Here is a 24,933-nt window from a genome sequence, read left to right on the forward strand (position 1 = left end):
TGAGGTAGTGGGGTGGGAAATGATAGAAGCCACCTATTTTTTTCTATTGGTCCAAGGCAGAGAGAGCCCTTAGCTCCTGGTCCCTATAGAATCAGGGTCCTGCCACTACCAGACATTGTGTCAGATGATGTACATTTGGGAATGAGCATGTAGTAGGTGATTGAAGCCATGAGTGCCCTGTAAAATCAAAAATCCCAAACTTGTAGGGGAAAAAAGCAAGAAACTTATTCTGCTCCTCACCTTACTCCCATAGGTGAAATGTTCCCCTTCCCTGCCCAAGAGACAGATTTCTGCCTTCATTTCTTTCTCTGCCCCTTGACTCAGAATTCTCTTTTCTTCTCTCTCTCCTATTACAGTGTTTGCCTCCTTTTCCAATGAGTCACCAGCACAGTGCCTGGGGATCACCCTTCCTCCATGACCTGAGGTGGCAGAGAGTCTCTCCAATTTATCATGGCAACTTCATCTCACTCTACCTCTGCCTCCAGATGTTCATAATGGGTGTAGGTAGGAATCCTTATATGAGTCTCTGATTCTCTATTATGTAAGGGGAAGGGGAAAAAAAAAAGAGGGAAGATGGAACCAGAAGTTTGACAAAAATACAAATGCTATGAGATCCTGGAAAAGTAAAAAAGATAACTTTATTCCACTTAACTAAGTACCAGGAAGTGTACTAGGCATTTTACTTGTATCTCCTGGTCCAAGCCTCTGTGTGTGTGTGTGTGTGTGTGTGTGTGTGTGTGTGTACACCTAAGTATAAATGGACATTTGGTGGGATAAAGATTGAGAGAAAATGAAAGTGCCCATATGGTAAGTATAAGTTCTTAGAGCCTCAAGATTATGTAGACTAATATTGGCAAAAACTAGTTTGTATGCCCCAGTTTTCTCATCGCACGCTCATGGCAAACATTATTAATGAATCTCAAATATCTTTTCCACTGAGCTGCTTCAGATTCTTTCTCAATACAGTTATCCAACTCTCCATCCAGAGGTCAGCACCTGACCTAAGGGGATTAACATGTCTATTACCCATCTCCTGTGATTGCATTCCTTGGGTCCCTCCCCACAGGGTGAGTCAAATGAGGAGCCTAGGGCACAAATTTTAAAGATCCACTTGCTCTCAGGATTTTGTGTACTGTGCACTTGTACCCCCAAGTGAGTGCATCCTCAAATTTTTTGCCCTTGCCTAATTTTAGCTAGCCTAGACCTCCTGTGGCTAACATCTTCTGCATCCTCCTAGCTATCTGAATATTCAGGTCGGAAAAGAGATCCCCATGACCCAGCAACTATCCACTTTCAGACCTTGACCCAAGAGTTAGTTACAATGGAAATAGCCAAATGTATACGCAGTCAATCCCACTTCATCTGCCCACTCTGACTCCATCTCTATTCTGTTTTTAGGAGTATTCCAAGTCCAGGGGCCTCATGAACCCTTGGTGGCCATGCTGGGTGGTGAAGCTGAGCTGCCCTGCTTCCTCTTGCCTCCTCAAGATGTTAAAAATATGGAAATAAGATGGAGCAGATCCCTGCCCTCCCAAGTGGTGTACCTGTATGAGGATGGGAGGGACAAGCCTGAGGAAGCCATGGAGAAGTATTTAGGGAGGGCAGAGCTTGTGAAAAATGTCATGCATAAGGGGATAGTGGTTCTGAGGATCATCAATGTGCAGCCTTCTGACAATGGGCAGTATTGCTGTGCATTCAAAAATGGTTCCTTCTACAGTGATGCAGTGATTGAGCTGAAAGTGGCAGGTAATGGCCCACATTTCTTGCCCTGACACCCCACAGGGGTGAGTTTATTCTGGGGTGGGCTACTCCCTCTGATCCAATTTTCCAGTGAAATATAAAGAAGTCATAGGAGAAATGTAGATGGCTACTACTTCTATTCACCCCATTACCTCATATATCCTGCTTGGGTCTAAGGAAAGGATAGTAAAGAGACTCCCAGTGGGAGTCAAGCAATAGGCAGGGGCCATTTCTGTTGGTTCCATCCTTTGTTGCTAAGATTTCCCCAAAGCCTCAGTTTCCTATTCTGAGATCCAGTCAGCAGCAAAAACTCTTGAGAAGCAGGGGAAAGATGTGTGTGTAATAAGTATAGGACCTGACTTCTCTCTCTTCCTGTTCCTAGCTCTTGGCTCATATCCTCAGTTCCACATGGAAGTCACTGAATCGCAACAAGTCCGATTAGAGTGCAAGTCAGAGGGCTGGTTCCCTCAGCCAAAGATCCAATGGATGGACTCTGAGGGAAGAGAAATTCCAGCTGAGTCTGAGACTCACACACAGGACAAAAGTGGCTTGTTCCATGTAAAAATATCACTGCTCCTCAGTGAAACTTCTCAGAAGAATCTGACATGTTCTGTCTGGAACCCTGTTCTGAATCAGAAAAAGGAAGAGCAATTGTCCATAGCAGGTCAGTTCTCCCTCTCCCCTCACTGTGCCCCCAAAATGGGCTTGATGCTCACACTCCATAGTGGTGGCAGCTATAAGCACATGAGCTTGGTTCTGTTCTCTTCATCACATCCACAGCAGTCTCGTTGACAAGACCCAACTCCCTCCCCCTCCCCTGTTTTTTCTACCTTCTTTCATCCTTTCCTGACAATTTCCCGGTCTTTACCTACTTAACCTCTCCATGGAATAGGACCTTCATACCTTAATCTTTTCAGGCTGGTATAACAAATTACCACAGGCTGGATAGCTTATAAACAACAAAAATGAGTCTGAGAGTTCAATATCAGGGTGTCAGCATAGTCAGGTTCTGGTAAAAACCCTCTTCCAGGCTGTGACAGCCAACCTCTCCATGTGTCTTCACTGGTAGAAGGGATAGGGAACGTGAGGGGGTTGCAGGGTGGTCTCTTTTATAAGGACACTAATCCCGTCAATGAGCTCACGACCTCACATCGGGCATTGGGATTCAACATATGAATTTTGAGGGGACATAGACATGCAAACCATAGCACTCTTCACCAAAAAAGCAGTTTCAGACTTTCTCATTACTAGCCCTCCAATAGGTTAATCTCTCATGCTTCTCATTTTATACGTTTCTCCTCAGCCATTTTTTCTTAAAACTTTACCTATGAATATGATACATTTATTGATTTTTAGAGAGACAGAGTGAGAAACATCAATGTGAATGAGAAACATCAATTGGTTGCCTCCCACACATATATCCAGCCCCAAGATTGAACCTGCAACCTAGGTATGTGACCTGACTGGGAACCAAACCCACACCCTTTGGTCTACTGTATAAAGCTACAACCAACTATGCCACCTGGCCTGAGCTCCCTAAACCTTGCTGTATTCTCCTCTATTTAGATGGCCTATTGAAAAAATACTATGAGCCTAGATGCAGATCAACTTCCTGCTGACATGCAGTTATGGATTGTGATATATCTTGAGATATATACACTAGGTCCTCGGGTTATGTCAGTGATACATTCCTATGGTACAACGTAATGTGATTTTCACCATAAGTTGGAACCTACCTACATAAGCACCTACCTCACACACATAGAGCACAAACACAGGAGTAATGAAGTGAAACAGTAAAAAAAAAAAAAAAAATTTAAGTAAGATAACAATTCCTGAACTTACTTGTGGTAAATAAATAATAAAAAACATAAAACACACATGTTCATACGTCAAAATGATGGAAATTTTTTAAAATAAATAAATGGGAGATGGTGAGGTACCCACGAAATGATGTATATCAAGTCTAACATAACCTGAGGACTTATATATATATATATATATATGTTCTATAGGCCCCGTGCACAAAATTGGTGCACGAGGCAGGGGGGTTGAGGGTTGTACCTCAACCTGGCCTGCACCCTCTTCAACCTGGGCGGCTCAGTGGATGTCTGACTGCTGGTTTAGGCCCGATCCTACAGGGCAGTCAGACATTCCTCTAACAATCCGAACCACTGGCTCCTAACTAATCGCCTGCCTGCCAGCCTGATTGCTCCCAACTACCCTCCCCTGCCAGCACAATTGCCCCCAACTGCCCTCTCCTGCCAGCCTGATCACCCACAACTACCCTCCCCTGCTACAACCCACCTCCTCCACTGGGACCTGCCTCCTCCATGCTACGCAGAGCCACAGGACCCCAGGCCTCACTCTGTGGAGCAGCCACCAGGCCCTGCTCCACTGTGTGAGTGGCCATCTTGTGGTGGCCCTCTTGTGGTGGCCATCTTGTGATGACGTTGTTGAGGGTGTTAAGCGAGGGCATGATGCCAGCAAGGCTTTTATTATATAGGATATATTTCAGTTTTTTTTGTTTTTTTTTAATATCTGCTAGGTGCTGTTGTCTTGCCACATTTTTCTTAAATTTATGTATTTCTGCTTTGTGATACTTCTTCAGAGAGGTTATTATTCATAATAGGTTTTAAATTTATGGCTATAATATTTATCTATTCTATGGCTGAATTTTCTAGTAAATCATAATTATCTTTTTCTATGTGTACTAGTAATCTTTCTACTGTTGCTCTGCCAGTGTTATTGTTTTACCCAATATTGCATGCATTGTATTTTCCTGGACCACCTATTTCCACAAGTTTCTTAAGTCAGGAAGGCCAGTATAGTCTCGCTGATTCTCTCATTCAACTGCTGCCACAGAGACAGGCTTCTTCTTACCAACATTGCTCATGTGCGTGGATATTTGCATATCTCATGCCCTAAGCAAAAATGTATCTAGGATGTACACCTCAGTTCCTAAACCATTTGTTACAAACATGTAAATTTTGATCTTTAATGCACTCCCCTCATGCTCAGTAAGGATATTTTTCCTACTGCTTCCTGATATTTTCCATTGCATACTCTTCTCACCATTCTTACACCTTTCTTCACTTTCTCCCACATGGCTTCTATGGATCACAGCTGTTTTCAGCAGTCTTTATATCTATTTTATATTCTGGTGTTTGCATTTTTAAAATTTGCTTCTCTTTGGCTCATATTTTATTTTTTTAAAAATAGAAGAGGAACACACGACCATATGCAGCCATGTTCACATTGGAAATCTAAACGTTTGAGTATAAATCAGATGTGGAACTATTCCAGGTGATGACAAGTACAGAAATGGCCATGAGACCAAGTGGAGAGAGGTGGAGTCAAAGTGAAGATCTATGTAATTTTCTCTTGTTGGCTTGCAAACTTCATCCCAGTTAATTGCTCTTTCTCTGAGTCCTGGTCACTCTGGCTTTGACCAGGTCATCAAAGGCACCAAGCTTTGTCTTACATCGGGTCACCACACTTGCTGCTTCCTCTGACTGGAACACTCTATTTTGGCTTTCTTCTTAGCAGAACTTATTTACAAAATGATAGGGTGACATGGTGGGGTCACAACAAAATTCTGCTATGTCCCTAGTTCTATATCCCTCTTTTCCATCCATACTCACTCTTCATTGCTTTTCCCTTTCTTTCCTGAACTGTGCCTTACACTCTCATATATACACACTGAATTATTTATTTCTATTATAGAGAAAAACTCAATTTTATTGAACTCCTACCTCCACATTTGTATGTTGAGATCCATCAAAGCCTCATCTGAACTAAGGGCCATTCATCTAGTAACCACAGTCTCTGGAAAGAGGTTAAAAGGGCGATGAAAATAATGTGTACCTGCCATTACAATATCCTCATATATCCCCAGAGAAAGTCAGAAGAAACTGACATGTACAAAGGGAACTAGAACTTGTCTATGGCCATTTGTCAATCTGAACCAAGCTCAAGTTCCTAGTCTCCTAGCCCAGAACTATTTTCAGAGAAAGAGAGATGAACTGGGATAAAGTTTCAGAACTAGGGAGAGGGCAAATTACGTAGGATTTCACTTTAACTCCACTTTTCTCCACTTAAACTCAAACTTTTACATTTCCTATATGAATATGACTGCATAAATAAGTGTGTTCCCAAGATCAATGAATCCCATTTCTATGTGGTAGCTTTTGAACTATTCTTTTTACTCTTCATCTGGATACCTCCTACTTGCTCTCTAGTTTTGGATAAAGTATTACTTTTTTTAGAGAGTCTTTCTTTTATTGTTCCCCCCAGTTGAATTAGGTTTCAAGATTATTCTCTTTTACAATATTGGTAATAAAACAGATGCAATTATGCATATGTTTCCTTGTGCATTTGTATTTATTATCAGTGGTTTTCAGTATGCAGTAAGTTTCTTCAAGATGGGAAGCATGGTTCTTTTTTATCATTCTACTATTGATAGTAGCCCTGTGCACAAATAGGTGTGCCAGTAGCTCACTGCTGCCCTCCAGTAGCTCTCTGCTGCTGTCCCACCCTCCTGTAGCTCCCATTGTGTCCCCTTAGCTTGCTGCCTTGCCCCTCCTGTAGCTCTCCACCACCTGCTTGTAGCTCACTGCCCCACCCTCTTGCTGATTCATGATCTGGTCATTACACAGTCGGTCATTACACATCAAGGCATAACGACCATTTGCATATTACATCTTTATTATATAGGATACCCACTGCTCAATATAGTACAGGGAACAAGTACAAGGAGCTTCCCAGACTCCACAATGGCAGGGTGCTAGCACTACTCTATGCAGGAAATTTAGCCCAGGCTTCCACTGCTGCACCCACTCCGAAGTCTCCACAGCCAGTGCCCTCGAGGCCTCCTCTCTCAGTCCCAGGCCCTCCCATCTCACCCACCAATGTTCTTCTCATCAGGCCACTAGTTCAATAGGTCCAGGTCGGGGGGGGGGGGGGGGTGCTACATGTACCTCCAGGCCTTCAGTGCAGTTTCTGCCCACAAGCCCTGGTGGTGGAGCTGAGCATCTGGGCTCTAGAGCTATGGTCGCAGCCCAGTAGAGGTGGCAGTGGATGAGTATGCGGCTGAGGCAAGAATCCTGCAGGTCACTGATGGTCACACTACGGTGGTACAGTGTCCAGGCTGGGTCCCGTCAGGTGTACGGGTTCAGGCTGGGTGCCTGCCAGGTGCACAGAGGCGTGGACTGTGTCTGTTGCAGGCATGTGGGTCTGCATTATGACCTCTGGGGGCTAATACAGACTGGGGCAAGGTGCACATGGGTTCTGGCCCAGGCCTTGGTGAGTCCAGATGGTGGTGAGGCTTGGCGCCTAGCCGCTACCCCTCCCTGCAGCCTCCTCCCAAGGAGAACTTTATAAACCCTCTCCAAGCTGGTGCTGTGCCCAGGGAGTGGCTGTCATGGTAGCAGAGGCGTCTTGTTCCAGTAGCTCAGTCCCGCAGCTGCCAGCTAGAGGCAGGTGGGTCCCCGGCTGTTCGCTTAGCTGCAGATACTCACACCTCTCTCTGTTGCTGCTGTTTACTTAAGTAAGTGGACTAAGGGCTGTGTCCTTGGGTCACACGTACATATGGGATCCAGGGCGGGTTTGCCTGTGGGTCGCAGTGAGACTGGGAGCCTGGCCCCTGATGCTCTCTGCAGCCTCCTTGGAGAAAATTCCATATGACTAAGTTTTAAGTTGTGATACAGGCTACTCATCCTCATTCGTCCTCTAATTTGAATCATCTCCCACTATTTCTTGTTCACCACAGTCTTACTCACACCTGTCACTGTATGTGGCACCTAAGTTGAATTCAATACATATTCTTTGATGCTCTGTGTCTGTTCAATACATATTCTTTGACTGACTTAAACTCAGTTTATATAATACAATGAATGGAACAAGCACAGGGTACCATGAAAATACAAAGGACAAATAGATTATGGAAAGTAGAGGAGAAGAAGGCAAAGTGAAATTTTCAAAACATCAAAATCATAATTTTCATAGAAATCAGTGCCATAATTTTAACTAGCTTGAACGTGAGAGAAAGAATGCATAATAAGGCTGGTTCAAAAATCAGTGGGGGGAAAAAAAGCAATCCTAAAATAATACTGCTAAGTTAATATTCTATAGGTCAATAAAACCATAACAAAGCTTTATTCCCCTAAGTCAGATCGTCCTTAGATAACTTTACTAGATGTTTTCGCATGATATTAAAGAGACATAAATTTGTTTTTGCCTTAGTTCTGTGTTTTAGGCACTTTTTCTCGACATCAGCTTCTCTGAGATAATATTGTACCTGCTGACTGAAGAGTAAGTAGAAGTTGTCCAGTAAGGCCCAGCCGGTGTGCCTCAGTATTTGAGCATGGACCTATGAGCCAAGAGGTCAGGATTTCACCAGGTTGTGGGCTCCATCCTCAATGGGAGCATACAGGAGACTATGAATCAATGACTCTCATCACTGATGTTTCTATCTCTCCCTCTCCCTTCCTCTCTGAAATCAATAAAAATATTTTTAAAAGAAATTGTCCAATAAGAATGGTAAAGGGAAAGGCAGCAAGTGTTCCAGGAATAGGAACAGAAACCCACTTCACTTCAATTGCCCACTGCCGGTGTCAAACCGTGGGCTTGATCCATGTTTCAGTTCTAAAACATTAAACCCCAATATCTCACTGTTTTAGCACAACTTCAAATTCTTCCAACTTATACTTTATCTCTGTTTTCACGAGATTGTCAGCTACCTAGAGACCTCTAGTCCCTTGATTATTTCATGCTGTCCCAGGCTACCAGCTTCAACCTTGAATAAATCCCATAGGTTACCTCCCTGACCTACTCTTTGCTCAACACTCCATTCTGTTCATACTGTTACATTGCTACACTTTCATGGAAGAACTGAATTTATTTGCTTACATTTATTTTCTAAGCAAATAAGCTGAGTAAGAAATATTTGAATGAAGGCTTGCATGTACTAATTAGCAATATTTTGAAAGGGAAATAGAGATAGATGGAGGATCCACAATGTATTCCTCTTAGAGGGAAATGATTGGGAATTCACTGAGCAGGAAGTGAATGTGGGAACAATTCTCTCCAGGGAAACTGATAGTGCAACATCTATATTGCAGTTGTTAAGCCCAACAGTACGACAACCATCATAATGGGTATAGCTTTGGCACTTCTGACACTGCTGACTTTCATCACCACTGGGCATTATTTAATCAACAGTCTCAAAAACCGGCACAAAACCAGGTAAAGGTATTCTTCCCCTCCCCCCCCCCACTGCCCCAGTATACAATCATCCCTTCTCACAGGTATCCATTCTTCACCTTTCTGCTTAGGAACAAGATCAAAATCAGTGAAGAAGAAGTCACATCAATGAGACTCTAATACCACAACCATAAAGTATAGAAAATAAACTTTATTTGTAGAACCCCTGTGTGGTTAAAAAGTTATACTTTAGCCGAAATGAGTTTGGCTCAGTGGATAGAGTGTCAGCCTGGGGACTGAAAGGTCCCAGGCTCAATTCCGGTCAAGGGGTGTGTACCTTGGTTGCAGGCACAGCCCCAGTAGGGGATGTGCAGGAGGCAGCTGATCGATGTTTCTCTCTCATGGATGTTTCAGACTTTCCCTCTTTCTTCCTCTCTGTAAAAAAATCAATGAAATATATTTTTAAAAAATACATAGATAGATAGATATATTTTATTTATACGTAAAACATCCTTGCCTTATACCAACACAAAGTCATTAAATGAAAGGCAGTTATTATTACCATCATCATCATTATTAATGTTGTGAGAGGAAAAGGAGGAAGATAAAAAAAAAAAGGGTGGAAAATTGATGGAAAGCCCAATATTCATGATATACCAAACATGCATAAGGCGTATGAAGCACTCATTTATGAAGTCTTAAATTGACTACCAATAAGTAATACTCATTTTAGTATTATATGTCTCTTCCCCAGGAAATAAGATTACCTCTGGCCAGTGTGGCTCAGTTTGTAGAGCATGGCCTCATACACCAAGATGTCACTATTTTGATTTTAGGTCTGGGCATATGCCCAAGGTGGAAGCTCAATCTCCAGTAAAAAAAAAAAAAATCAATAAAATATATTTTAAAATAATAATAATAAAATAAAAATGTTGCCCCTGTTCCTACATGACACTGAGAGTAAATGCCTAATTAAATTGTGCATCCTGGGTGTTTCACTTGGCTATACTACCCTGTTTCCCCGAAAATAAGACAGTGTCTTATATTAATTTTTTCTCCCAAAGTTGCGCTAGGTTTTATTTTCAGGGGATGTCTTATCCTTCCATGCGCTAGGTCTTATTTTTGGAGGATGTCTTATTTTCGGGGAAACATGGTAGTCCCAGCTCTGCCTTGCATATTCTTGTTGAGTATGCCAAGAATGCAATGCCCAGAAGTCTCTTTACTTGGATTAATTCTCAAGGTTGAATTTGTAGTAAACAACCCTGAGAAAATAATTTCTTTTCTGAACTAAGAACAAACTTATTTCCTCTTGTTAAAAAAGGAGGAAATTCCTGGATGCCTTCTCAGCCACCTATACCACCACTGCTATTGCCGAAGCCTCTGCCAATGAGCTTGCTGCCACCGAAACGTCAGGGGATATGGCCACCACCATAGAAGCCACAACCACTGACAAGGCTGCAATCACAAAAGCTGCCATAGCCACAGCCACCACCACCACCGCAGCCACCAATGTCATGGATACCTAGGGCAATGGTGGGAAAACTCATTAGTCAACAGAGCCAAATATCAACAGTACAACAATTGAAATTTCTCTTGAGAGCGGAAAACTGACCACAAAGTTTCTAAGTTTCTCTCTCTCTCTCTCTCTCTCTCTCTCTCTCTCTCTCTCTCTCTCTCTCTCTCTCTCTCTGTTTCTTTCTTTCTTTTACTTATTTTTTTAAAAAATAAATCATTATTGTTCAGATTATTACAGGCGTTCCTCTTTTTAACCCCCCATAGCTCCCCTTCACCTGATTCCCCACCCCACCCCATGCCCTGACCCCGTCACTGTCTTCATCCATAGGTGTAAGATTTTTGTTCAATCTCTTCCCACACCCCCTCACACCCCTTTCCCCTGAGAATTGTCAGTCCACTCCCTTTCTATGTCCCTGATTCTATTATATTCATCAGTCCATTCTATTCATCAGATTTTTTTATTCACTTGATTTTTAGATTTACATGTTGGTAGGTATGTATTTGTTGTCATTTTGTTGTTCATAATTTTTATCTTTATCTTTTTCTTCCTCTTATTAAAAAATACCATTCAGCATTTCATATAATCCTGGTTTGGCCATGATGAACTCCTTTAGCTTTTTCTTGTCTGTGAAGCTCTTTTTTCTGACTTTCAATTCTGAATGATAGCTTTGCTGGGTAGAGTAATCTTGGTTGTAGGTTCTTGCTATTCACCACCGTGAGTATTTCTTGCCACTACCTTCTGGCCTGCATAGTTTCTGTGGAGAAATCAGCTGACAGTCCTACGGGTGCTCCCTTGTAGGTAACTAACTGTTTTTCTATTGCTGCTTTCAAGATTCTCTCTTTGTCTTTTGCCATTGGGATTTTAATTATAATGAAGATCTGGGGGAGATAATAGATCTACCGAAGGACTTGTATACATGCATATAAGTACAACCAATGGACATAAAACTCTGGGGAGGGAGGGTATGCATGGAAGGGAGGGAGGAGGGCAAAAAAATCAATAAAATATATTTTAAATAATAATAATAATTGTAATGTTTCTTGATATGGTCTACATTGGATTCCTCTTGTTTGGAATGTTTCTTGGACTTGTAAGTCTATTTCTTTCACCAGGTAGGGAAAGTTTTCTGTCATTATTTTTTCTAACAGGTTTTCAATATTTTGCTCTCTCTCTTCTTCTGACACCACAATAATTCGGATTTTGGTACACTTAAAGTTGTCCCAGAGGCTCCTATCTTCATATTTTTTAATTCTTTTTTTCTTTTTCTTTTTCTGGTTGGATGTTTTTTGTTTCCTCATATTTCAGATCTTTGGTTGGATCCTTAGGGTCCTTTAATCTACAGTTGAATTCTGTATATTCTTTGTTTCAGATAGTGTATGCTTAATTTCTGATTGTCCTTTCCCATTTTTTTGGCATTCTCATTAAGGTCCTTGAAGGTTTCACTAAATTTCTCTGTGGTTTTTAGAAGATTCTTGAGTAACCTTATAAATGTGGTTTGGAACTCTATGTCCAATAATTTTCTTTCCTCCATTTCTTTCATCCGTGACATGTTTCTTTGTCTCTGCATTTTGCTGCTTCCCTGTGTTGATGGAGTAGTCTTCTGTGGTAGGTGATCAGTGGTTCAGCCTCCCCTTTCACCTGAGGTGGACACTATTGGTGCACCCCTTTGTGGGCTGAGTGCAGAATCTTGGTGTAGTTAAGCTTTGATTGCTGTTGGTACAGTGAGAGGAATTGACCTCTAGGCCAATTGGTTGTGAGGACCTGCTGTGTCTATAATGGAAGAACTGCTGAGCTGGAGACATGGGGAAGAACTTGCTTCAGTGGGGTTTTGGTGCTTATGGGGAAGAACTTGCTTCAGTGGGGCTTTGGTGCTCACTGAGTCTGCCTCTTGAATGTGTCACTTATGGATGTGAGTAGTTGAACTCTGGTGCTGTCTCACACTGACTACTAGATACACTGGCTTCTGGATCTCCAATAGGGTTCAGGTCAGCTACGGTCTGAGGCCACCCAGCAGGAGCTACAGCAAGAACTACAGTTTTCTCCCCTTTGCTTGGAGTTTGGAGGCTTTGGAGCTATCTGACCAGAGCTGCAGTTTGTTAGGTTAGGCTGCAAAAGCCGCTGTGTGGAGCTTGTGTGGGTTTGTAGATTGTGCAAGGTGGGATCTCAGGAAGTAACTGAAGGGGGTGGCAAACGGCAATGGCTGCCAGTCAACTGTCTCTGTGTCTCCGCATTTCCAAGTCCCATGTCTTATGCCCCAGCACAGTAAACAATGATTGCTATACGCACCTCTGCAAGAAAGCCTCCCTCACTTCCTGACCCGATGGCAGACAGTCCAGCTTCTCTCCATAGGAGTTTGGGTCCCCAGGACCTCCCCAGAAACTGGAGTTCAGAGTAATCTGGAGCTTGTCTCCCTTCGGGTTGAAAAAAGCAGCACACACAATCACCTGCCACCAGCCCGATTCGCACATCTCCAGACCTCAGTCTTTCAGCACTTGTGCACATCTCAATGCTCTTTTCTCTTTCCTTCTAGTTGTAGAACTTCCACTCAACCATCTTTTCCGTAGTTCTGGGTAATAGACGTTTTGTCTTTTAGTTGTAGTTTTGAAATTGTTGTGCAAAGAACCAGTTTAGGTGTTTACCTATGCTGCCATCTTGGTTTTCTCCAGGCCACTAAGTTTCCATTACACTGTACGTGAGTGCCCACACATGGTATTTTGTGGAACAGCAACACTCAAGGGGCCAAAGAGCCGCATGTGCCTCACAAGCTGCAGTTTGCTGACCACTGACTAGGGCATGAAGTCCACAGGTCTGTTCAAGTCCAGTGAGCTGTTTGAGAGTGAAAACAAGCTATCCTGGAGTACAAGAGGTAAGCCAGGGGGGATGCATGGGGCTTTCCTAGCAATGGAGCTCCCTTCTGGGCCCACCATGAAGAGCTTGATTAAGGCAGCCTGAACAAGCATTTAGCTTTTGTTCCATGCAAAACATTGAAAGATTCAAAGTGTAGTTTATTAAATGGAAGTTCTAACTGCCACATCATCTTCCAACTCTTCCTGAGACTTTATAGAACAACTAGAGGTCTGGTGCATGAATTTGTGCATGGGTGGGGTCCAGCCAGGCCCCCCCCCCATCCCCAATGGGGGCTAATCAGGGCTGGGCTGGCAGGGGGGAGGTAGAGAGAGAAGATACAGAAGGTTGGCCAGCCAGCCCTGGCCCAGATCAGGTGGAAGGGGCCAATCAGGGGTGGGGCTGGCTGGAGGATGGGCCCTGGGAGACAGGGAGGGGAGGCCCAATTGTGGCCTTAATCAGGGCACTTGACTGCTGCAGTGGGCATCATAGCAACCAGTCGTTTTGGTTGTTCTGATCATTACATTGTTCCTGTTGCTTACCTTTTATATATATAGACTAGAGGCCCAGCACACAAAATTGTCTGAGTAGGGTCCCTGGCCTAGCCTGCAATCAGAGTGATGTCTGATGCCCCATGGTGCCCCCAAAGCCCCACCACCCCATGATGCTCAGCGAAGCTTCCAACCTCACAACACTCTCTGCTGCAACACTCCTCAATGCTCCCCACCCCACAACTGCTCCATGATGTATCTTGGAACATAACCCTACCAAGAAGCAATCATGAAGCTAGGCAGGCAAGCAGTTGAAAGCCAGCAGTCCTGGATTGTGAGAGGGCAGTCGGATATCCCTTGAGGGATCCCAGATTGGAGAGGGTGCAGGCTGAGCTGAGGGATAAAGCCCTCCCTGCCCCTGTGCACGAATTTCATGCACCGGGACTCTAGTCCTACATAATAAAAACCTAATAAGCATCTGACCATTCATTTGACCATTAGACCAGTCACTATGACAGGTAGGTTTGCTTGTTGCTGAGGTCCAGCCGATGGGGACTGGGCAAGACAGGCCAAACACACCATGGAGCCCTCCAACGGTAGGGTCCCTCGGCCTGGCCTATGGTGATCAGGCTGAAACTGGCTCTCCAACATCCCCTGAGGAGTCTTGGATTATGAGAGGATTCAGGCCAGGTCGAGGGAGCCCACTGGTTCACAAATTCATGCACAGGGCTTCTAGTACATTAACTAATGTTATATTTTAGGCACTGTGACCAAATAGACAGGATCCTTGCCCTCATGGAGTTTTAGTCCAACAATTACTCTCTCCTTCTTTTGTGGGATTGTTTTTGTTTTGTTTATTTGTTTGTTTAGATAAAATCTATTATGACATTGAACTATTGTACATTGGAACTATTCCCTTTGAAAGCTGTCCCCTCTACTAGCCTGTGAGCACCATGAAGGTAAAAGCCAAGTAACTAATAAAGACTTTATGTGCTAGCCCAATATCCCATTCTGTCAGGGGTACCAGGAAACATTATTTGTTGCATTCTCTGTCCACCTTGACTGTGCAAGCAAGAGTATAGTTCAGGAATTCTAGATGGCCCATCAAGGCTGTCCTAGTACATCCCTAGTCCCAGACCTACCTCAGCCCTGTGGCATGCTTCCAAGAATTTCCATAGCCCATGCCCTCTTCAGACATAGCTCTGGGCTCCAGAGAAGCTTGCTCTTAGGAATTCCAATCGTCCCTGCTTGCCCCAGGACTCTCAGTGGCTCATATCCACTCTGGCTTCAGCTCTGAACCTTTCCTCCAAGGACTACCAGCCATTGGAGCTAGCTCCAACTACAACTCCTGCCTCTGAGGCTTGTCTCTTAGCCTGCCCACAGACCATGCCCACTTCAGCTACAGGTCCAGGCTCTGGCACAACCTGCCCCTAGCACTTCAACCAGCTCTAGCTCCAGCTCCAACTGGCTTATCAAATTGGCCCTGGTGCAACATGCCCCAAAGTCTATGTGCAACCCATGCCACGTCCAGCTCCAGACAGCTGGCCAAAGACGCCTGGTACACAGGGTCTACAAAGGGGAAACTACTACACAAGGCCACTCTAAGACTGGGAGCTTTACCCAATTCATGAAAACAATCACTGAGAGACAACCAAAATTAGAAAATAGAAAAGTATATTCCAAGTAAAAGAAATAAAACCCTAGAAAAAGAATTAAGTAAACCGGAAGTAAGCAATGCACAGATAAAGAGTTCAAAGCAATGGTTATAAAAAATGTTCAATGAGTGTGACTGGTATGGCTCAGTGACTGAATATCAATCTCTGAACCAAGAGGTCACCGTTCTATTCCTGGTCAGGGCACATGCCTGGGTTTTGGGCTCAATCCCCAGGGTGGGGTATGCAGCAATTGATCGATGATTCTCTCTCATTATTGATATTTCTATCTCAATAGCCCTCTTCCTTCCTCTCTGAAACCAATAAATAATATATATTTTCAAAATGTTCAACAAACTTGAAAGAAGAACAGATAAACTCAGTGAGAACTTCAATAAATATACTCAGTATCCCAAAAAAATATGTGTACACACATATTATACATTATTAATTTTAATGGGTTAAATCTGAAAAAAAAGAAACATCAATTGATTATCAGCTCTTAAAGTGTGTATACATTTTGGGAACACCCTGAATATATACAAATTATTAATTTATTTTTATAAATATTCCATTAAATGGAATTTTTATAATATTTTATATTTTTGTGCTACAGTTGACCATGTATAGCTAAAACTGTGAAAAACAAAACCATAAATAAGGGAGAATTAGTGTAGTTCTTATTATTGAGAACCAAGCAGGAAAGGTCTCTTTACTAAATAGTGTTGGGAAAACTTTTATGCAGTGAAGAAAATTATCAGCAAGACAAAAAGGCAACTTACTGAATAGGACAACATATTTGTAAATAATATATCCAAAAAGGGGTTCATATTCAAAATACATAAATCATACACTCAACATTTAAAAAATATAATTTTAAAATGCACAGAGGATCTGCATATATATTTCTCCAAAGAAAACACAGATGACAGACATATTACATATGCAAAAAAAAGTGTTCAACCTTACAAATATCAGGGAAATGCAAAATAAAACCACCTGTCCGAATGTAATTATCAGAAAGACAACAAATAACAACTTTTGGCAAGAATAGGATAAAAAAAGAACCTTCATGCACAGTTGGTGGGATTGTAAACTAGTATAACCACTATGGAAAAAATTAAATTAAAAATAGAACTACTGCATTGTTGAGGAGCACACGAAACTTGGTTGGAAAGTTTGTAAGGAGGACATTACAAGAAAAGGGATGTGTGCTGAAGGCTGCCCACCCTGTTTATTGGAGTTCCAACTTAGGGGAGTGCCTAAGGTGGTGCCCCCAATTATTCCTTAACCTTCCCAAACAAGTCTGTGCATGTGCAGACCCCTGGTGTTTTCTGGAATTCTTATGCTTAATCTTTGGGTGTCCTTGCTTAAAGGACACTACAAACACATGTGTCCTCCCAAGTTTACTTACTCTACTGGTTACATCTAAAAGATAAACTTTAGATGCTACAATAAAAGCCTAATAAGATAGGCAATCAAGGCTATCTGGTTCCTTTAGCCAGGCAATCCCTTAGCCCTCTCTTTCACATCAAAGCTTATGTCAGAGTAATCCATTCATCCATCACTCAGGGTCTGCTGGTCAGCTCTGGCATTGCATAATTCAGGAATTTTACTTCTGGGTATTTATGTGAAGAAAACAAAAGCAATAATAATTCAAAACATATATGCACCCCTAGATTCATTGCAGCATTGTTTACAATAGCAAAGACATGGAAGCAATTAGGTATCCATTGAGAGATGAATGGATAAAAAAGATGTGGTGTGTGTATATACATATAATGGAATATTACTCAGTCATAAAAAAGAATGAAGTATCCAAATTGGAACAATATGGATGGACCTAGAGAGTATTGCATTAAGAGAAATAAGTTGAACAGATAAAGATAAATACCATATGATTTTACTTATATGTGTAACCTAAAAACAAAACAAATAAACAAACAAAATGAAACAAAAAAAAACTCATAGATAAAAAGAATAAACTGATGGCTGCCAGAAGGAAAACAAAGTAGGAAGAAAAGAAAAAAAACATTCAATCAGAGCAACAAAAAGAAAAAAAAAATTTTTTTAAATGAGACAACATGAAACATAATAATAGCAGCATCATAGGCATACTAGAAGAGAAGAAAGTGAACAAGAAATATAAAACTTGTTTGAAGAAATGATGACAGAAAACTTCTCTAACTCGGTAAGGAAAAAGTCACACAAGTTCAGAAGCAGAGAGACTAGTAATCTAGAAAAATGTAGAGACCCACATGAAGACACATTAAAATTTAAATAAAAAGGTTAAAGAGAGGGGAAACAAAACGGCGGCCGACAGACGGACTTGTTTTGACCCTGGTCTCAGAACAGATAAAAGCAGTGTCTGACTCGCTCAGGGAATATTGATTGGCAGCTAAGGGGCAGCGGAACGCTAAAGGAAGGTAAGGAAGGGTCCACTGGACAGGATTTCCTGACCAAGAAGCCAGCACTGCGGTGGCGGAGACCTCTTCCGGAGCTACAGGCTCAGAGGGAAGGCTGCGCCATCTTACCAGGAAAGGAGGATCTTCTCTGAGGCCTAGAAAACCCACAGCAGAAGAGACCGTCGAGCAGCTGTGACACCCCAATCAGCGCAAACATGTGGATTCAAGGGAGTTCTTCAATCACCCATGGAAAGGTCAGAGTCTGTGGAGATAACGTGAGGGTTCTGGTGTCCCCGCTGCACTGGCATATACTGTAGCCGCTGCATGCCCGAGCAGCTCCCCGCTCGGAGCTGCACCGAAAGAGGCTGCAGCTGCAGAGAGAATCCTGCCCTGCAAGACCCAGTGCTGGGTTTGGCGTAATCTTCCCAAAAATCGGGACTTTTTTAAAATGCCAAGGGACACAAGACAAATTGTTAAGAATCTGGACACCTTGGCACAGACCCACCCTGTACCTGATCCCCTTCACCCCCTTACTTCTGGTACTAGGGAAGGACTGCCCAGTTGAGCATATCCTGGAAGACTGCAGGGGGAAATTGCCTTCCTGAAAATGGGGGATCGGAGCGAGAAGAGACAGTCTGGGAGCCAGCAAGCACCCTGGCAGCCTACCAGGACAAAACATAGAGCCATAGAGAAAGAAGGCTAGAGTAGCCAAAAAGACTGTGAAGTCAAACCAGAAACACTGCCACCTAGGGGCTGAATTACAAACTGCCTTTTTTTGTTGTTGTTCCCCTTTTTTCCTTTTCTTTTTTTTTTATTACTTTTAATTAATCAAAAATAAATGGACACAAATAACTAATATATAGCCTACTTAAAATTAAGGACTACCTTTAAAAACTGAGGTGCAGTGGAACGCTGGAAACTGCAAGAATCAGGCATGCCAAATATTATACAATAACAGAGGAAGGGAATGACCACTACTGGATATTTTTATGCTAATTTTACTATTCTTTATTTTATTTTCAGTTTTTACATCATTTATTTTATTTTCATTTTTTACTTCTTTTACTTAAGAAACAAATTTTTTTCTTTTTTCCTTACTTGATTTTACCTTTTCAATTATTACATTTTTCAATCTCAATCATCATTATTACTACTGCTATTTTGCATTTTTTGTTTCCATTTCCTTCTTTTTTTTTTTCTTCAGTACCATTTTATTTTCTCTTTATTTTACATTGGGATTAGTCTTCATTCTATTTTAATCTCTATATAGCATCATTCAACTCTATCTCAATTCAACCTTTAGACTATCACTGACTTACTAAGCTTTACCCTTTTTGTCTCCTGTTTATCTTATCCCTTTCTGGCTTTAGTTTTTCCCTATTCTTTCTGTATGCCCCCTGCTAAAACTCTCACCATACTTATAGACCTAATTTCCAACCCCCTGATCCAAGTGTATAAATACCACTCTCTACACGATATTAACTAGTTAAAAAACAAAAACAAAACTGTTCTCCTCTCTATCCTTTTGTCGTTGTTTGCGTCAATGTCGTTGTATAGTGAATTTTTATGCTTTTTAGTGAAATTATTATGCTTGTTCTATGTTGTTATTGTTGCTTTGTATTTTTTAAAATCCTTTGTTTTTGTTTGTTTTTTACTTCTGTTTATCATAGCCTTGCTTAATAATAGTGGATATTGTAGTTTGTATTAATCTCCAAGTATTGTTGCTGGCATTTGCTGGGATTAGTGGTTGTTCTATGGGAATTTTCTCCACACATATATATAGTTTGTTTCCCCTTTCTCTCTTTGTCTGCTTCTTGTCTCTCTCTCTCTCTCTCTCTCTCTCTCTCTCTCTCTCTCTCTCTCTCTCTTTCTTTCTCTCTCTCTTTTTCCCCCTGTTTTCCAACTTCATTTCGACATTACTTTTTTTCTTTTTTCTATCTCTTTATTTATCCCTCTTTTTTTTAACCTTTCTTCTTTCTCTCCTATCCCCTAATTTGCCTTTCTCTAGTGGTCACCTTTATTAGAGGTTATTAATATCGCAAATACATTCCTATTAAGTGCCTTTTGTGTTGTACCTGGTAGTGTTGTATTTTGTGCCTTTAAATCAATGTAGGAGAAGGAACACCACATAACCAGACATCCTGAAAAGAGAGACCATGGGGAGACAAAGAAATAGCCCACACATGAAAGAAAAGCAGTACCAGAAATAGTGGTTGAGATACTCAAACAAACGGGAAAGTGGGCAAGATTGTCCTGTTCCAGTTGGGACTTCCATAGTTGAAGTTTACGCTGGAATGCTGTGATCATGTCAGACATCTTCGTGATGACTTGTTTGCGTCCCTGCAGCTTCAGATTCAGTTGGGCGAGATGCTCGCATATGTCACACATCATAGCAAAATCACATAGCCAGGCGGGATCCGACAGTTCAGGCAAGGGCTTTCCTTTACTTTCCATGAAAAGAGCAATTTGTTCTCTGAGCTCAAAAAATCTTTTGAGGACTGCGCTCTTGCTCAGCCATCTTACTTCTGTGTGGTATGGCACGTCTCCATGCTCTGCACCCACCTCCTGTAAAAACTGCTGGAACTGGCGATGATTCAGGCCACGTGCCCGTATAAAGTTAATAGTTTTAATGACTGTGGTCATTATGTCATTCATGTCCAGAACTTTTCCACACATTGCCTCTTGGTGGATAACGCAATGATAAGTAATCAAGGGTGTGTGGCAGTGACTTTTTTGCATTCTTTCCTTCATTAGTCCAACCAAGCCTTTCTTTTCTCTGCACATTGAAGGTGTGCCATCGGTAGTTAGCCCCACCAACTTTTCCCAGGGTAATTTAAAATTATTTATAGATTTCTCCACAGCCTCAAATATATCTCTACCAGTCGTCGTCCCATGCATGGCAGCTACATCCAAAAGTTCCTCAGTGACAGAGAGGTCGGTCTTCGTAGCACGCATAAAGATGGACAGCTGCGCTGTATCAGTGTTGTCTGTGCTTTCATCGATAGCAAGTGAAAAAGCGAGATAACTGCATGCCTGTTCGGCCAGCTGTGATGATAGATTTCCTGAGAGTTCTTGAACTCTATCTGCAATGGTGTTTCTTGACAAACTGACATTTTGAAAACTCTGTATCTGGTCTGGGCATACTTGCTCACAACTTTTAGCATGCATTGCTTCAAAAAGGCACCCTCTGAAAAACACCTTGAAGTACGGGCAATTTCTTCAGCCACTATAAAGCTTGCTTTCACTGCAGCATCATTTTTCGCTGTAGCCTTTGTAAACATTTGCTGCTGTGATTGTAGTTTGCCTTTTAGTTCTTTAACAATTTTATGCTTTTCTTCCAAAGTATATTTGCCATACTTAACATTATGTTTGGTGTCAAAATGACGACGTATATTGTACTCTTTCATCACCGACACTGTCTCATAACACAATATACACACTGGTTTGCCCTCTCTAAGCACAAACATGTATTCATTTTCCCATTTGTCATTAAATTGTCTGCCTTCACCATCAACTTTTCTTTTCCTGGACATTTTGGGATCAATATTGGCAGTAAAAGATGTAGTTTATTGGAAATCTGCGTTAGAAGGAAAAAGTTGAAAACTGCACAGGGATAGCTTGATTTGGCAGATGGAGTGGAGAAAAAAAAAAGTCAGTCAATAAATGCCTGGCTGGGTACAGATAGCAGATTCTGTTGCGATTTTTATGCCTGCACTTTATGCCAGGAACTGGCAGCTTCTGCTGTGTATTTTTTATGCCCGCACACTCACTCTCTCCTCTGCTCTGCCACCCGCACAACCACATTGGATGCCGGACTATAGGTCACGCCTCCTGAATCTTGCATGACTTGTTATCTATGTTCATGCGTAATAGATAGCAAGTACGGCGGCTGGCGAGGCGGCCGGTGAGATCACAAGCCTCCTATGTCACCGCGCGTCATTCTGATGGAACGCAGCGGAGTGCAGTGATGACAGCACGGTGCGGGCCACATTGCAAGGCCTGGCGGGCCGGATTTGGCCCGCAGACCTTGTGTTTGACATGTGTGATTTAGATGGACACTTGAGCTTACTAGTTAGCGTACTTTGAAAGGGAAATAGAGACAGAGGGAGGATCCACAATGTATTATTGTTAGAGGGAACATGATTGGGGATTCACTGAGGAGGAAGTGAATATGTGAACTCTCTTCAGGGAAACTTACTGGTGGACATCTGAATTTCAGTTGCTGAGTCCAACAATATGAAATTCATCATAATGCGTATAGTAGGAACTTTGGCACTTCTGGTAGTGCTGATTTGCATCACCACTGGGATTTATTTAAACAACCGTCTAAAAACTGCCACAAAGGGCCCACCGCTCCTGCCCTGCAGCACACGCCCTGCCAGAGCTAGAGTCGTTGGCACCATGGCAGACCTGTACCAACGGCTGTCTGAGCTGTCCGAGCTGTACGAAGAGATCAACGAACTGCAGATGGAGGTGGGCGGCAAACTGTACGAAGAGAGCAAAGACCTGCAGATGGACTTGGTGGCCGGCAAGGGTGACCTGCTGCAGATGGAGTTGGGCGTTGGGAACTGGCAGCCATCCTTGAGCCACCTCCACAACAGCGGTCCGCTGCAGCCGGAGGAGGAAGGCTCTATGGAGGAGGAGGGGGCCCAGGCCATAGCAGCAGTGGCAAAGGTGGCGGAGGCGGCGGTGCTGGCGGCGGTGCTGGCGGGGGAGGTGGTGGCGGAGGGCCGAGGCCTTGCAGGCCGGCTGGGCCCAGGGGAGCTGCAGGTGTTCGCCCACCCCTACTTTGATGACGATGACTGGGCGCAGCTGCGGGGGGCGGCCCTGGACAAAGTCAAAAAGTTATTTATGAGAAAGTCCAGCGCCGGGGAAACGAAGGCTGTGGATGGTGGCTTCCAGATGAATTATGAAAACACCCTGTTATACAAGATGGTGCTCCTCCAAGTGCTTATTTCACTTAGAATTGTCAGTCTTCAGGCTGAAGAACTCAACTGCGATGAGATTATTGCCAAAGAGTAGTTCAATGTGGTTCAAGAGGAAGAGACTACTTGAGGGGAGGCCCTGCATTCCACTGTCTCTTGAGTTTATTCCAAATAGTTCCGTGCCAATGAAAAACTTGGTCTTCAAAGAAAAAAAAAAAATTTTTTTTTGTTTTGTTTTGTTTTTCAGAATAGAATAGGGCAGTGACTGCACAGTTGTGAAAAAAAAAGGGGTGGTGGTAATAACTGTTAGAGAAAAAGGATGTTAGGACTGTTGAAACCTGTTTGTCCTGAAACACCCATGGCTTTGACTTTGTGATTGATCCAGAGTCTCTTCTTTGCATTGGGAAAAATGACTTCCACATCTACCATAAGGAATGCTTTTGCGGGGGAAAAAACAAACAAACAAACAAAAAAAAACATTCCTTACGGTTTGCAGCAACCTGGATAGAATTAGAGAACATCATGCTGAGTGAAATAAGCCAGTCAATGAAAGAGAACTACCACATGATCTCACTCATTTATGGATATTAAAGAACATTATAAATTGATGAACCAAAAGACAGATATAAAGACAGTAAAGCAACAAGCAGACTGTCAAATTAAAGCGGGGAGGGTAGAGAGATCTGGGGGAGATAAGAGATCAACCGAAGGACTTGTATACCTGCATATAAGTACAACCAATGGACACAAAACTCTGGAGAGGGAGGGTATGTATGGGGGGAGGGGCAATGTTAAAATATGTACACAGATAATAATTTAATTAAAAAATAAATAAATCAATCAAAAAATAAAAAGGAATGGTTTTGCAAGAATACATCATGACTAAGACAAACTGCTAGCCAGTACAAGAGACCACTGATACTAAATACGCAAGAAAAAGTAATGTATCCAGTGTAAGACACCAGATGTATTTTGAGTTTATTGGACAGAAAGCCTATTGAGAAAACTTTGAAAATTCCACTTTGTGGTCTATTCAAGCTATAGGTATCTAAGGACTTTTTTTTTTTTTTTTAGTATATAATAATAAGGTGAGTGTTCTTAGTATCCCAGAAGAAAAAGCAAATCCCAGAAGAAATAGGTATCATGTGTACTACATCTTAACATGTTTCTAAGAGCATCTGAAATTTTATTTGTACATGTATCTTGATCATTTATAAAGCTGTTGTGATCTGTAATTCAAGAAATTCATTATCTTGACCATTATTTTTAAAAGTAAAAAAATGAAATCCTTAGTAAATTTTCAAATTCAGACATTAAAATGTATATGAAAATATAAAGAAATCTATTTCTTTTTTTAAATTATTTTTTATTATTTTATTATTTTTTATTGATTTTTTACAGAGAGGAGAAGAGAGAGATAGAGAGCTAGAAACGTCGATGAGAGAGAAACATTGACTAGCTGCCTCTTGCACACCCCCTACCAGGGATGTGCCTGCAACCAATGTACATGCCCTTGAACGGAATCAAACCTGGGACCTTTCAATCTGCAGACCGATGCTCTACCACTGAGCCAAACCAGTTTCATCTAAAGAAATCTATTTCTAATAACCTCCAGATCCTAGAGAAATTTTGTTTTACCTTTAACTTTACAGGGAAAAAACTGGTGGAACTTCATCATGAAAGAGCTGTTAAGTGAAAATTGTCAAGTAAAAGAAAGACACTACATTTAAAAAAGACTCTATGAACAGTTATGCCATCAACTTTAAAGGGTTTCAAACCTATCCAGAAATTTCTGAAGTTTCCCTCTGTCTCCTCCTCTAATTAAGCTTGTTATTTGTTATGCACCAGCATTTGAGATAAAACAATTTCTTGTTCTGTGGGGGGGAAAAGAATAAAATAAATTAATAAATAAAATAAAAACTGCCCAAAAAACAGGTACACTTATTCTTTTTCTTTTTCCCCCCAGTATACAATCATCCCTTTTCAGAGGTATCTGTCCTTCACCTTTCTACTTAGCAACAAGATCAAAATCAGCAAAGGCTCTGCTCAAAGGAAGTCACATCAATGAGACTGATACCTCATAAAATCCTATATGATAAAAGGGTAATATGCAAATTGTCCCCTCCACCTAGAGTTTGACCACAGGTCAACCAGAGG

General features: G+C 42.0%; 1 protein-coding gene and 1 long non-coding RNA gene across 2 annotated transcripts in view; one reads left to right on the forward strand and one right to left on the reverse strand.

Moving 5' to 3' along the window:
* LOC118712482 (hemicentin-1) overlaps positions 1 to 24,933 on the forward strand; it is a 98,116-nt gene that overhangs the window by 46,855 nt on the left and 26,328 nt on the right. Inside the window, exons 5-6 of the mRNA XM_045578026.1 lie at positions 1,399 to 1,746; positions 2,123 to 2,404. Of these exons, the coding sequence (XP_045433982.1) occupies positions 1,399 to 1,746; positions 2,123 to 2,404 (630 nt within the window). The remainder of the gene's footprint in view (positions 1 to 1,398; positions 1,747 to 2,122; positions 2,405 to 24,933) is intronic.
* On the reverse strand, positions 1,695 to 20,676 carry LOC118712486. Its single transcript, XR_004986050.1, has 3 exons — positions 20,666 to 20,676; positions 4,470 to 4,476; positions 1,695 to 1,805 (listed from the first exon to the last, which is right to left on the reverse strand). It is a non-coding gene; the product is annotated as an uncharacterized LOC118712486 (long non-coding RNA).

Source organism: Pipistrellus kuhlii, unplaced genomic scaffold (genome assembly GCF_014108245.1).
Source record: "Pipistrellus kuhlii isolate mPipKuh1 unplaced genomic scaffold, mPipKuh1.p scaffold_m20_p_9, whole genome shotgun sequence".
NCBI classification, from domain to species: Eukaryota; Metazoa; Chordata; class Mammalia; order Chiroptera; family Vespertilionidae; genus Pipistrellus; species Pipistrellus kuhlii.